This window comes from Cyprinodon variegatus, unplaced genomic scaffold (assembly GCF_000732505.1).
Source record: "Cyprinodon variegatus isolate N-32 unplaced genomic scaffold, C_variegatus-1.0 Scaffold925, whole genome shotgun sequence".
In the NCBI taxonomy this organism is placed as follows: Eukaryota; Metazoa; Chordata; class Actinopteri; order Cyprinodontiformes; family Cyprinodontidae; genus Cyprinodon; species Cyprinodon variegatus.
In genome coordinates, this window is record NW_015151378.1 from 112,651 (window position 1) to 127,066 (window position 14,416).

General features: G+C 38.1%; 1 protein-coding gene across 3 annotated transcripts in view; it reads right to left on the bottom strand.

Moving 5' to 3' along the window:
• soga1 (suppressor of glucose, autophagy associated 1) overlaps nt 1-14,416 on the bottom strand; it is a 109,752-nt gene that overhangs the window by 81,458 nt on the left and 13,878 nt on the right. For all 3 annotated transcript variants that reach the window (XM_015398307.1, XM_015398305.1, XM_015398304.1), the window contains exon 4: nt 897-1,046. In XM_015398307.1, the coding sequence (XP_015253793.1) occupies nt 897-1,046 (150 nt within the window). The remainder of the gene's footprint in view (nt 1-896; nt 1,047-14,416) is intronic.

Here is a 14,416-nt window from a genome sequence, read left to right on the forward strand (position 1 = left end):
TAAACTACAAGCTTAGTTCGATGGAAGATGGCTAATAGGGATAAAATAACAAAAACATGCATCCCTCTCAGCTGCCCTGCAGCCAAACACAAGATAAAACCTTCTGAGTGTATTGAAGGAACAAACAGTTCAACAGGACAAAAGCAAACAAACCCAGATCAGCTGCCAGAAACCTAACCAGCCATCCAAATCTAACCCACATCAGGGGCCTCAGCCGGGGCCATCAGGCCATTAGAGGTTATGGGAAAGAGATGTCAAGTGGAAAGAAATTAAACAGAGACATTTTCTTCAGTTCAAAAAGATTATGATGATCAGAAGGGAAAGCAGAAAAAGGCATGAAGCTCAAGCAGATCATAACATCAGTTTGGTTTGGATTATTTTCGCTGCAGCTCCTCGGCACATTTTCCCCCTTTGGTTTTCACAAAAGTGTTTTTCTAAAACACACTTGGTTTAGTTACAAATTCCCCCAAGCAGTTTTAGAGGCAGAAATGAAGTGAACACCAGATGAGATAAAAGCCTGAATGCCCCCGAGGCTCTGAGGCAAAACAGGCACCACAGACCTAAATGAAAAGGCCCATAGATCAGGATCCTCATGAACCCTGGTTGCTCAAATGACAATCTGAGATCTGATCTCAAATAGATGTTGAACTTTACTCACATAATAAAATTAAACAGGAAGAAGTCTATAAATGACTCTAAAGAAATCAGTTCTTTACCAAAACACTTGGCAAATCACCAGTCATATGTCATATTGCCTGACCTTTATGAACTAAATGGATGGGCAGGGCTTAAACGAGAGGAGATTAAGGACAGTGGGACTGAAAAAAATATACAGCTTGTGTATAACTTAAAGCAGGAGTTGTTTCTCTGGACCAGCTGAAACAATTTAATCCTACCTTGTCCATCTCCTGCTGCAGGACCTGTTTAGCGACCTCCAGGTCCTGCAGCCGGACTCTGAGCTCTTCATTCTCCTGCTCCAGGCGGCCCCTTTTCTTCTCCACGCTGTCCAGCTGGCTATGGATACGAATGGAGACGTCCTTTGCCACCTAAAGAAAGAAGAAAAGGAGAACTTAGCAGACTGAGCTACTAAAACTGCAAAGATGTAGCTTATCTTACTTTTATAATACCAACAATCTTTCTGACATAATTTGCCTTACTAATACCATTTCATAAGCAATAAAAGCAAAAGGACAGTAAGTAATCTACTGATTGTTGCAAAATAAAGGAGGTGGCTAAATTGTGTTTTGTTGATATTTCAAACTGACAATAAAAATATCCATAGAGACTAGGGCTGTAACTAATGATTATTTTGCAAATTGATTAATCTGCAGATTATTTTTTCGATTAAATGATTAATAATGGGATAGCCAAAGGTTCCATAAAGAAGATATTTTACATAAATTAAACCAGGTGAAACTAAAACATTTCCACTTGAGGAGTTCTGGATAGAGCATATTGACAGACAAACAACTTTTTTTCTTAAATGCTAAATGTTTATACATATTAGGGTTGAAGCCAATGATTGTTTAGCAAATCGATTAATCTGTTGATTATTTTTTCGATTAATTATCGGATAGCAAAATGTTCCTTAAAGAAGATTTTTTTTCTCCAAAATAAACCAGGTTTATTTTGGATATAGGACTGGACAGGTAAAAACTAGCGTTGCACCGATAGCGTTACCAGTATTGGACAGGGCTCTGATACTGCACTAAAATGGTGGTATTGGCTTCAGCGAGTACCAACAAAGAGGGCACCGATACAATTTTGAGAGCCAAAAGTTTATTCAACTATTGTCACCCATTCCAGGTAGGCAATAAGAAGTTCTACTGGATTCACTTTGTTTTAGTTTTTTTCCTGCTTCACAAAGGTAGGCAGCAGCTTGACAAAGCCATGATGGCAATTATTTTACATCCAAGTAGTATGCAGTTCTTCATATACAGTATACACACACACACACACACACATCAATTTCAAACACATGGTATCAGTATGGTACCGGTATCGGTCGATACTGCATAGCCAGGTATCGGGTATTAGCCAAAAAAGGCATTGGCGCAACACTAGCAATACAAATGTTTTTAAGCTTAAATGCAAAATGTGTTGATATAATTACACCTCTTAGTGGGTAGCACTGACAGCTAAAAGCATACTTCACAGTTGTTATACTCCAGCTAACAATAAACTGATTACTATATTTAGTCTAAATTAGTTGACGATTATTTCAATAATTGAATAATCCAATTAATTGTTTAAGCCATAATAGAAAATTACTATTAGCACTTGTTTATGGCTGATCCAGATCTCTGGCTGTCTTTAAGGTCTGATCAGCTCATTTCATGCTGATTGTGAAGGATTCTGACTACAAAGCATAACAGAGATTTGAATCATTGGTATTTTAAAACAAAAAAAGAGAAACATTTTCTTAAAGAAGAAAAAACACATCAAATTCTTGGATTTTTAAGATTGTGTTCATATAATGAACAACTAAAGAGAACTCATAAGAACCAATTCAAAAATGTTTTCATTCACTTTTATACAAAATCACTTGATTGATCATCAAAGAAACCTAAATGGTGTAAACAATAATGCATGTTTCTTGGATCAGTTTTTTTTTTTTTTTTGGTAGAAGCTGACTACCATGGGCAGGAGTGATCTCCTGTAGGGGTCAGTATTACATCCTGCCTGAAGAGGCCCCTGACTAAAGACACTCTTTTTTTGTTTGTTTTATAACATTATGATGAGGAGGATGCTCAGGGGTGCCCATTTCATTTTTTCAAATTATCCTTCTACCAACAATTATCTCTACTGAACAGAGCCTGACTGGATCTGTTGCTGCTACTGAAAAGATGGTGGACTTATGATATATAGGCAAAAAAAGATTGCTGCTACAGTATGAGTATAGAACAGAAGAGAACAGAAAGGACCTTTTATATCTATAAGCTTTCATTACATCCGATCGCTCATGTGATCACCCATTAATTAAATAAAAACTGTATTCATGAGGACACTAAATGCATAAAATTATTTATTTTTCAATAAATTGGACTAGTTTTTGGTTTAGTCAGTTTTATTTTCTATAAGTTCATAAAGGGGAATTTGTCCCCATCTATTAAACCCCTAAAAGTCTCAGGAGGGTTCTGGTATTTTATACCCAAATTGCTCCCATGAAAGTCTGATTGAAAGTCAAGGGCAGCTGTTCATTAAAAGTTTCTAAAGTCAAACAGTGAAACTAAAGTCAACTGCTTCATGTCTGCACTACGGCCTCCAGCCAGATGTAATCTTTCTCTCATCTTTACTTTAGTCTACTTAAAACCATAACAATAAAATTACAGACTGTCTGGTTCAAAACCATGGTCAGCCAACCACGCATAAGTCAATACACCATTAAATCACATCACAGCAGATTTGAATCTATTTTAAACTGCACTTGGTTAAACAAAGCACGTAAAACCAGTGGGGGAGAAAACCACGTGTGAGTCCATGTGTTTCTAAAAGGGGACCTTTAAACATTTCACAACAGAAAAGCTAGGATGGAGGTGTGCAACTGAAAGGGTTAACAATGTAGCTTCATATAAATATCCCATAATCTGGTTTCATACGACATATTAAACTGGAAAAAACATTTTAAAGAATGACTTCAATCTATTAAACAAATGCATGAATAAGCACTTCAGCTGTTTACAGTAGAAGACATGGGTACATTAAAAAAGAAAAGATTTACTAAAGCAGGAGGACACTAAAAATGACCCCACTGCACCAGTCCACCCCCCTCACACAGCAGTCTCACTGTCCTAAACTATGTGAAGATCATGGGACCACAGCAAATTTAGGTAACCTCATTGGGGTTTCAGGCCATTTATGATACTTCTAAACTCTTTATACACGGCATTAGTTTTTTTCCTGCTTCTTTCCCATCCGTTCTGCCACTGTGGGTATCACATTAGGTCACAATCTTAAGTATACCTCTAGATCATTGAGATGTTTCTGCACCTCCACCATCAGTTTATAGCCTTTACACCATCCGCAGATGTGCATCACATATCACCCCCGACAGCAGTGTGTTCAGAGCTTGAGAGGAAATAGGAGGAGGTATGTTTTTTTTCCACACATGCTGCATTCCCAGAGGAAAATGTTTCTACTCAAAGCTTGCTCTTCTTTAGCTCATGAGACAGATTTAAGTTCATCTCAGCCTCAGTATAGTTAAAATTTTGTCTGAAGTGTTTCTCATGTGTTTCCCATAAAATTGATAGGAGAAATAAGGTCAGACGTGGGCTGCATGGTGGTGCAGTTTGTATCACTGTTGTCTTACAGCAAGAAGGGTCCAGAATGGATTCCCACCCCAGGATCTTTGTGCAAGGAGTTTGCATGTTCTCTCCGTGCATGCATGGGTTCTCTCCGGGTACTCCTTTCACAGTCCAAAAACATGACCACTAGGTTAAGTGGCTTCTTTAAATTGTCCGGTGAGTTTGTGTGTGCGTGGTTGTGTGTCTTTGTGTGTCTCTGTGTTGCCCTGAGACAAACTGGCGATCTGTCCAGGCTGTACCCTGCCTCTCCCCTATAGAATGCCAGAGATAGGAACCGGCCTCACCTAGACTCTGATGGAATAAGCTGGAGATGATGGATGGATGGAAGGTGCAATGTTAACATTACAGTATAGAAGTCAAAGTTGAGATTTATAGTAGGTACCTTGCAAAACCTGAATATACCCATTCACACACACACACACACTCGCTTACCACACACCATAATGGCAAACCACATTAAAGCCACAGCTGCCCTGGAGTTCACTGATACAAGCGTAGCTGCCGTACACCACCAACACTGGTTCCTCTGACAAGCATCAGTTCTCTTCACGTGCAATTTAAGTCACATTTCCAAGGACATAATGACAATGAAAGATGGAGGAAGGCAAACTCCTGCATCCGATGCCACGGTCGCCCAACTGAGTAATATCTAAAGAAAATCCTGGATATATAAATGGAGAGACTGCCCCCACTTTGGTGATCTACAGCTATCTGTATTTCAGAGTCGCATACTGTTTTGAAGGTGGCGTCAATTCTAGGAATGTTGTGTTTAATGATTTCCAAAAAGGACATAAAATATGTGATGAGACTAGATGTAGTTCATAGAGAGCTCTCTGATTTATCTGCTTCAGATCACAAGGAGACACAAAAGTTGAGGAAGTCTGAGAATTAACTTTGAGCTTGAGATCTTTTCTGAAACTTGAAAGGAAACCAAATGGAGCTTTAGTACATCTTATTGCTCCAGAGGAAAAAAACTGAGACACAGGAGAAATAAACCTTAGTCTCATTTTGGTGTCTCACAGATCTCATAGTTGTCTAGGAGAACTACATGAAACATTTTGGAGATCTCATTTCAGATTTTCCTTTCCTCTGGGTTTGACCAAGCCTGATATCTTGTGCAGTGATTTAAAGACGGCACAGCGATCCCTCCACAGAAATCTAATAGAAAATGGAAATGATCTCCATAAGTCACGTGATATAACTTGAAAATAGGATTACGGATGCTATATAACCTGCTTTGTTCTCCCAGTGCATGCCCTATACGGATTTTAGTGGCATAAAAATATTCTATTCAGTTTGCAGTAATATTCCATAGAGAGCATAGCATCACCTAAGCTTTATGCACAGGAAGCCTGATAACTACTTGTTTGGAAATCCATTTTTTTTTTTTTTTTGCCTTTGTTTTCAAACAGAGCAGCAGTATCAGGTTCTGTGCATAGAGACCTCACCAGCAGTACTTTAAATTATTAGTGCTGACAGACAAATTTGGCTCCTAATTCAACAGAATTCATTCCAAAGTAGAAGAAAAACGTATCATTACCCAGGTCTCAGATATGCGGCTAACACTAAAATAACCCTAATTAACTTCCTATGGATGTTTTAAGGAGGCTCCAAATGATCCAGATTCTCTGGATTTTTTTTTTCCTAATCCTACATGACCGTTCCGGATCTTTGAAAACCCATCCAGGTTCTGGACGATCTATAGAATTGTTGCGCCATCTTACTGTTATGCCATCTATACCCGACTCATTCCGAAATCCCCCAACCCAACATGGTGCCTCAGGTATAACAGTGTAATATCGAACCTAAAACCAAATGTGTTTCTTTTTAATTCTGAAAAGCTTTATTAGATTTAATTAAATGGGACTTTAATGTCTCCACTGGAAGCTAATCAAAAGAACCAATTAAACGATAAATGAGCGTGCCATAAAAGTCGCTCATTGGCTCCTAAAAGGACTCGAACTCTATTAATTTGAAATGAAAGCATTCTAACTGACTAAAACTTGTGTGCTTATCCAAACTTATAAACCGCTTTGGAAAATAATTTTCTGCTAAATGACTGATTGGAATGATCAATGCTCCAACTCAGGGTAAGTCTTATTAATTCATTAACCACAGTCTGCTTCTGAGATGAGTTTTCAATCAGTAACAGTTATAACGGGCCCATGTGTCAGACCACATCATCTATTTTAGAAAAAGTGGAAGTTAGGACTGGTTTGTTCACAGTGTAATGGTATATTTGAAAAGTAACCCAAGTGTTTCTGCATGGCGCTATGACAGAAATACGGATTTATCTAACAATTACACACTCAGATAAATCCAAATTTCACCGCAGGGGCTTTGAATAATTTCCCATTATGTGACTGCTCTCATCTACAGCTTATCTTAAGTGTTATCTTCTATTCCACTGCCTGTGTTTCTGTGTATAACTGTGGGTAAGAATGCCCACTTCTCTGTGTGTTTGTTGAATTCTTGCCAGTGTGCAGCTGAGTCCCACAATGGCAGCCCTGTCTGCCCACTCCTATTTTACCCCAGCAACCCCTGCCTGGGCTCCACCATGCTCCAATTCATGTTTTTTAGTGTTTTTTGTGTGTTTGCACACTGGGGATTAAAAAAAGACTATTTAAACTCTTTGTGGTAAATTCAGAAATAAACATTCTAACATAATAGCCTATTGTAAATGCTTTTCCTTCACTAATTTGTCCAGTTCCTTTCCTATAATCCTCTTGTTTATATTTTAATTATGGTTTTTCAATCTATTTCATCAAGCAGCATTATTCAGTCATTTTACATTCTTTTGGTTCACTTTTAATTCCCAACAATATATAACAATACTATTGTTATATATTTAAAGTTCCCTTTAAACTGTTGTGCTAACTTAGGGGAATAATTAGCTATAAAATGTACCACAAAGTTAACCATGTGAATCACAGATCATATAGTTAAAAAAAACTGCTGCCCAGTCAAAATGAAGTCCTGTTAGAACGGAGGAGCCTTAAGTTAGTCTTTGTGGGAAAATGTCTTGGATCTTTGAAATGTTTCCCTGTTTAGTCGACCTGATTTCCATTGTTGACTGAATAACTGGCTTTTGTACGGTCTGAAATCTTCTTAATCAGGTTTGTTTAAGAGTTGAAACATCTACAACCATTTCTGGATGATATTGGACACCCCTGTCTAAGAAGGAGATTCTAACTAAAAAGTCAACACCTAAGAAAAAGAGTGAAATAAAATAACTTCATTAAAATGTCTCTGATAGGAGCACCGACATTTAGTTTTGTCAGGGTTTGGTTGTGGTTTAAGGACCCAAATGCAGAGGCTGAGAGGCAGAGGTGAGTTCTTGCAGTTTTTTAATTAAAGATAACAGTTGACTGAACAAAGAGAGGACTAACGAGCTGATTGGGAGCAGGTGTGAAGAGAGGAGTCTAGAAAGGAGCTAGGGAAAAAGGAGACCAACACAAGAGGGCAACAGAGGGCAACAAATAAAAACCTAAGGACTCAAATATAATCAAAAAACACAACAAAAAAGGAATTAAACCAATAAAACTAGAAAACATGGAGTAAATTAAAACTAAATACTCAAAAGAAAACCTAACAGAACCAAGACTGTGACAAGTTTTGAAAAAACAAAACAGTGCAATGGTTAATCGTTTGAAATGCTAAGAGAAACAAAAAGCCCTTTGCAGCACTTAAAACCTCAGCTAAAGCAGATGAAAACTTGATCATACCTCATTAAAATAAATAATAATAATAATTTAAATTTATTAATCTCACACTGGATATATGTACCTCTGAATTTAGCCCATCCCCTTGGGGAGCAGTGGGATGCCAGAGTGCGGCGCCCGGGGAGCAGTGTGGGGTTAGGGATCTTGCTCAGGGACCCAAAGCGCAGGCTGTGGGGATCGAACCAGGTACTACCCTAACCCTTGCAACCATCTCAGAGCAGAAGCGCACTGCTCTAACCACTAGGCCACTAGGCCATAACTCCCCCTAAATAATAAAACTAGTGTAAAATACCTACATGTATCATTTATAGTTCAGGTCCAGAGGATATCATAATTTATTGATCATACATTTATTTACTATTATGTCTTTACTACAGGGGCCAGCACCAGTACTACAGGAGCCCTGGCCCTTCTCAAGAACTGCACCTGGTAAATTAGCCCTAAAGATAACAAAATACAATGCTATTGCTAAAATAAGTACCGGTGCTACTTAAAACCTATACAAACACGTTAAAACTACAACAAGTCATTTATTCTGGTGATGAAACTTAGCTGTAAGATAGTAGATAGTATTTTGTCAGGAGACACGAGAAACAACAAAATGCAAAGAGCTAAGTTTAACATTCCAGACACGTTATATTCAAAGTTGCTTGAAGGCTGACGTTTTCCCACAGTGAAACTTTAATTTTGCTGTTTCTTCTATTTCATTATCCTAACATTAAACACAGAAATTTGGACTTTTAAGATCAAATACTGCATGAGCTCCTCTAACTTCTCTTTTGCTCTACTCCTCTGCTTCTAAAACGTCTTACTTCTTAACACCTCTTTGTAATTCTGACTCCTGCTAAATACTTAATTGTTCTTTTGTGTTAAAGGGAAATGCAAAGGAATTTCACACCACTGAGTCTCCGATTTGTACCTAGCAACAGCACTTCAGGATGTAATTAAAATTCACTTTGGAGGGAGTTCAATCTGTACAACAAAATGTGGCTTTACATAAGAGGCAAACAGAAAAAAAGTGAAGGAGTTGAACCAGTCTGGGTTTCTCCGATGCGTCTTTACTGAGGTCTTCTGCAAAGCACACATAAACACACAGACCAGAGCACAAACGTCCTCGTGTACGACTCCATGGCCGCCACCAAAAAGACATGTTTCATGGAAAGCATGTGTGATTGTATGCATTCGATTGTGACCAACAACTGGAGTCTTGTTCCAGCTGTAATTCTTCCGTCTGCACGCGTGCACACTTAGTACACACAAAAGCAGCTGCATGTAAAACCCCTCTGATAAAATCTACACAAAGGAGACTTGTTAAACGGTTGACCGTTACAGAGATAAAGCGGCTGTGTGTGTTTTTAACTCAGTCTTGTACAATTATAGGTTTTGAGACTCCCAAAGAGAACCCTCTGTCATACTTTGACATACAAGAATGGATGAAAAAATGTTTTAATTATTTTTTTTCAAGTTGAGGGAAAAAAGATTGGACATAATTGTAACAGTGTTGGCATGGCAACTTTTCTTTGTTGCGGGTTTTTCCAATTAAAATATTTGATAAAAGCGGCAAAGATGTTTGAATCTTTTTTTTCCTCTGTAAAGGGGAGAATTAGGTTAAATTAAACATGCAGCAATACGATTAAATATGTAACCGCATGCCTAATAGTGATTTAGTTTGCACATTCCTGTAAAATCAACCCGAATCATTTGAGCTCTGGACTCAACTAGACCCCTGAAGGTGACCTCTGACATAGATTGAATTAAGAGCTGAGGAATTTAGAGGTCAATATCACAAAAAACTTGTGTGTCCGAACGTCCGCCCTTATCACTACATATGGGCACTATATAGTGATTACGTCATTTTAAAGGAGTGTGCGAACGTCCAGTGGATGAAAAAGTAGTGGACTCGAAATTTCCCACTATCCACCTTGAAAATTAGTGATCATCCATGGTCATTAGACGAGCAGATATATCCCAGATTGCTTTGCAAGAGCTCTCCTCACGCAGCATCATGGGATTTGTTGTGGCAGTGATAAATAACAAAGATGGCGCTGCACCATACGGGGAGGCTGAGTCACATGACCAACAGGAAGCCAAAAGTAGTGATCATCTGTCCAAAAGGTCATTTAACTTGAGTTCACTATAAAGTCCACTATATAGTCCCAGATCTACATAGTGATTGAGGAGTTAGGAGTTAAGGCAGACATTCAGACACAGCCATTGGGTCCACATCCATAGAAGTCTACAGCCCACATGATGGGATGTATATGGTCTGTAAAGATGCTTGGGTAGGTGGTAAAAGTAATGACCACTTTAATGCCATGACCTAAAGTTTACTGCTAAACATTCCCCTAATCCTTTACCAGCCAAAGTACTTTATTCAAATTCAGTTAAAATAAAAAATTCCCATCTGATGATAATTTTTTATTAATCTATGAATAGAAAAAGAGGACATTGCATATGAATGAACATTAGACATTGTAAATAAGCCAGATTATAGCCTTAGGCTAATTTCTGTCTGCAGTGTCCTTGGCAGGTTGATACAACAAACTAAGAAAGCAGTCGGAGAGCGCAGACCTCCACCAGGAAGCTAATTTCCCCAACATATTGGGACTTCCGCCATCAGTTAATACCTGTGTTCACAGAGTCTTTCAAAAACAGATTCCAGGGTCTAGATACTGAGCAGGTTCATCACCAAATACTAATCATTTATAGCAGCGTCTCTGAAAATTTCAGCAAAATCTGTATAACTTTTTTAGTTATTTTGAAAACAAACAAAGTACATCATAGTACAAACAAGCAATAAATCAATAACTATAAGAAACTAATGAAGAAAGATGTGCATTGCACTGGTCTCATTAACATTGCAGTGAAAGCGATAATGATAATAAATGTTGCACACGGCCTTTTTATTTGTTTATCACTATAATGCACTCAGATAACTTATGATCACATGTTTGAAAGTCTGCCAACCACATTTTACAATGATTTTGAAGGGTTGAAAACTTTCCCTCACTGGAACAGGTATGGTACTCCAGAATGTTGAGTCCTGTAGAAACATGACGTCCATCTAAGCTGAAGTCTACAATCAACTCTCACATTTGCTCAAGTTACACTTAAGGATGACATGGGTGGGCCTGCAGGTGGCGCAGTGGTTAGTGCGCACGACCCATGGCTGACATGGGTTTGAATCCGACGTTATCCTTCATTATATTTTAAATCTTTCCACCTCATTAAATCTCTTGTTTTTCAGATGCTCCTACTCTGATGCTTAGCAGCAACAGTCTGGCAACCTAGATCCCATTTCTCCTGCTTCTAACAGCAAATTCTCTGTCATGATGTTCACTTGATGCAATGGCGCATAATATACAGTTTATCCCTGCAGCTAGGTGTCATAATAGAGAGATATGTTTTCACTTCTCCCCAAGAATATTTAGAAATATTTACTAGCATGTAGACTAGTTTGAAAATGTGAAATGGTCACTCAGCCAATCTGCACGTGTGTTTCAGGAAATATTAAAACATCACAGATTCAGACTGACTCAAAGCTGAAACAATGAATTATCCAGAACCATTAGTCCAACTTTTTCATCTGCATTCACAGGTCTTGAATATAAACTTACTTCTGACAGGCAGCAGAAGGCGCCTCAACACAGTTCATGTGTTCCAGGGTCAGGGCAACATATGGATACTGACATGTTATGCCTGAACTCATAAACAGGTTGCTGTTTATTTATTCATGATGATTAATTTATTCACCTAGATTTAATTAGCTCCGTTTTCTTTGGATGTGAGGAACAAAAACAGATAAACAGAGCCCTCCTGTCTTACTTGGCAGCAATGGTAGAAAAACCTGCAACGCGTTCCGACACATAATTGTGAAGACTTTGCTGACCTTCATGGTGCTTTAAAATAACTGGACTGCCCCTCAGCTTTAATCTACAACACTGTGGCATTCAGACACTTCTGACTCATTTTTAAATGTTTCTTTGTGTAGTTTGATATAAATACGTAGAGTTTTGCAGTGTTTAATGGTCTTCTGTGCTTTAGCCTTTTGTTATTAAGTGAAGTAAAGCATAATTATTCATAGAGGTGCGTAAAGCTGACAGAAACATTGTTCAGCCCGTGTTTCCATTAAGCTCAGCACTAAAGCTCAGTCTGCTGTTTATCGAGTCACAAATCATTGAGGCTTCACGTTGGGAAATGATGACTCATCCTAAATGGAAAAGCATCTCAGGTCTTATAGACGCCTCTGAAGAAAAGTGTTTTTTTTTTTAAACGTGCTTGCAAAGTGTGGTTGTTTGTAATGTAATGGACAGCCTGGTATAATGCTGAGCCCTACGGTTTAACATGGAGCAGAGAATCAGCTTACAGGGGAAACTGCGATAACTACAAAGTTATGAAATCTATACTCCATTTTTGTTCCCAAACACAGATCTGAAATCAGATATGAACGTGTGCTGTTTAAATAACTTTTATTTCTTTTTGTTTTTCTTACCATTTACATTAATTCAATTCATTTCCTACTTAGGCTAAAAATACTTAACTAAATAACTATTTCCAAACCATGAAGCCATGGCTTTTTTAGCTTCAGGTTATTTATTCAATAAATTTAATCTTGCTGAACCACCTTAAACTGTCCCTTTTGTAACATATAAAAATGAAATAAAATCAAAAAAATTTTAATGAGGAGATTTGTGAACCTCAACAAACCTCCATCACCATTAGAAACCATTGCAAGAGATGGGTTCTGTTTTCCAGAGATTAATGTTGTTTGATGAAAAATGTGGGAATAGATAGGTGTGTTTCCATTACCAATGTGTGCACAATAATGTAAAGTCAGGTATTGCCATTAAATAACAAATTCTACTTATTAGAGCCATATTTTGGAGTTTTTGTATTTATTTTCCTATTTGCCGAAATACCTAAAATTGACAGTGGGTGGCTTCATCGGTTTTAAATGGAGTCACAGGTAGTCCCACGGCAGGTGTGCTGATTGCGACAGAAACAAACAGTTTTTTGACCGTCTTCATCTTTGCAAGTTGCTTGTAGGTTTTGTTTTTTTGTTATTGATCACTGCAAATGTAAGATCCTTGGGTTTTAAAATTTTGTAGGAGCGCTGGATCAAAAATGCTTTGCAAGCCAAGAACCTCAAGTTTTATTAATTTAATGCATGAGGACGACCCGTTAACTGAGTACCATTGAGCAGCCTCACCATGGCTTAGGTTGTTTATTTTATTTGTTTAGATCAAATCACTGCACTACTAAAACTGCATATTAATATGTTTGTTCACAGGACACTTCTATAAAACAACATAGAAGCACGGGATGAAAACATGAGATATGTCCATATTTCAGCTCTAGTGAACACTATCATTTCCCACTGAATTCCCTTATGAAGAATCCTTCAAAGTATGAAAAATTTGCAATGATTTTACAACCCAATTTCACCTGATTCAATCCTGCTTGCTTTAAAGCTTAGAAATGGTGCTGCTCGACTATGACAAACATCCCTCCAACATCGTGACCTCTACGTCTCCACTTAGAGGATGTTACAGTACCCGTGGCGTGCTTCCTGTCTATATATAAAACCATATGAACGAGGGAGGAAGAGGGAGGAAGAGGGAGCCGTGGCATGACAGCTGTTCCAGTTCAGCCTGTGATCATCATCATCATCTCTCTGGAGGGAGGAAGAAAGAGACGGAGCGACAGGGAGGGAGGTGGCAGGGGGTGAAGGAATGTGGAGAATTCTCACTATCGTTGGCGCTTTGTTTGGCTGGTGAAATGTGTGATCTCACCTCCAACATCAACAACCATCCTTTCACTTTTCAAACGTATTCATACAATCACCTTCCATGCTTACTGGTCCCTTCTCTTAAAGAAGTGTAAAGCACTTCCCTCTTTGCATTATCTCTCAAAAACATGTCATGATTCCTCTGTTTTGCTATTGCATTCATCTTCCATTAGATTTAAGTTTTTAGATGAGGCTGGGAATAGGAATGTTAATTGTTCAAATGGTGAACCATAGCTGTCTTTTCACCCTAACCCTGCTGTAAGACACAAACATTAACTTTTTAAAATTTTCTGGAAGATTTTCATTTAAAACATCCCAAAAAGACTCAAAATACAGCAAGATACCCACAGAGCTACAAATCCTCCACTAAACTTAACAGCTGTAAAAGTCTGTGGGTGTTTTCTGCGCACTAACCCACATATTCGCCCATAAAATGAGGTGAGATCAATCTTATTTTTATAATAATAATACCTTTTATTTAACTTACCCTTCACAAAACCCAAAATACACATTTCCAGTTAAAAATATCAATAAAATACACTAAGCTCCACATGATTACATTTGTCTTACATCACCTGCAATGAACTGACAGTTTCATTAAA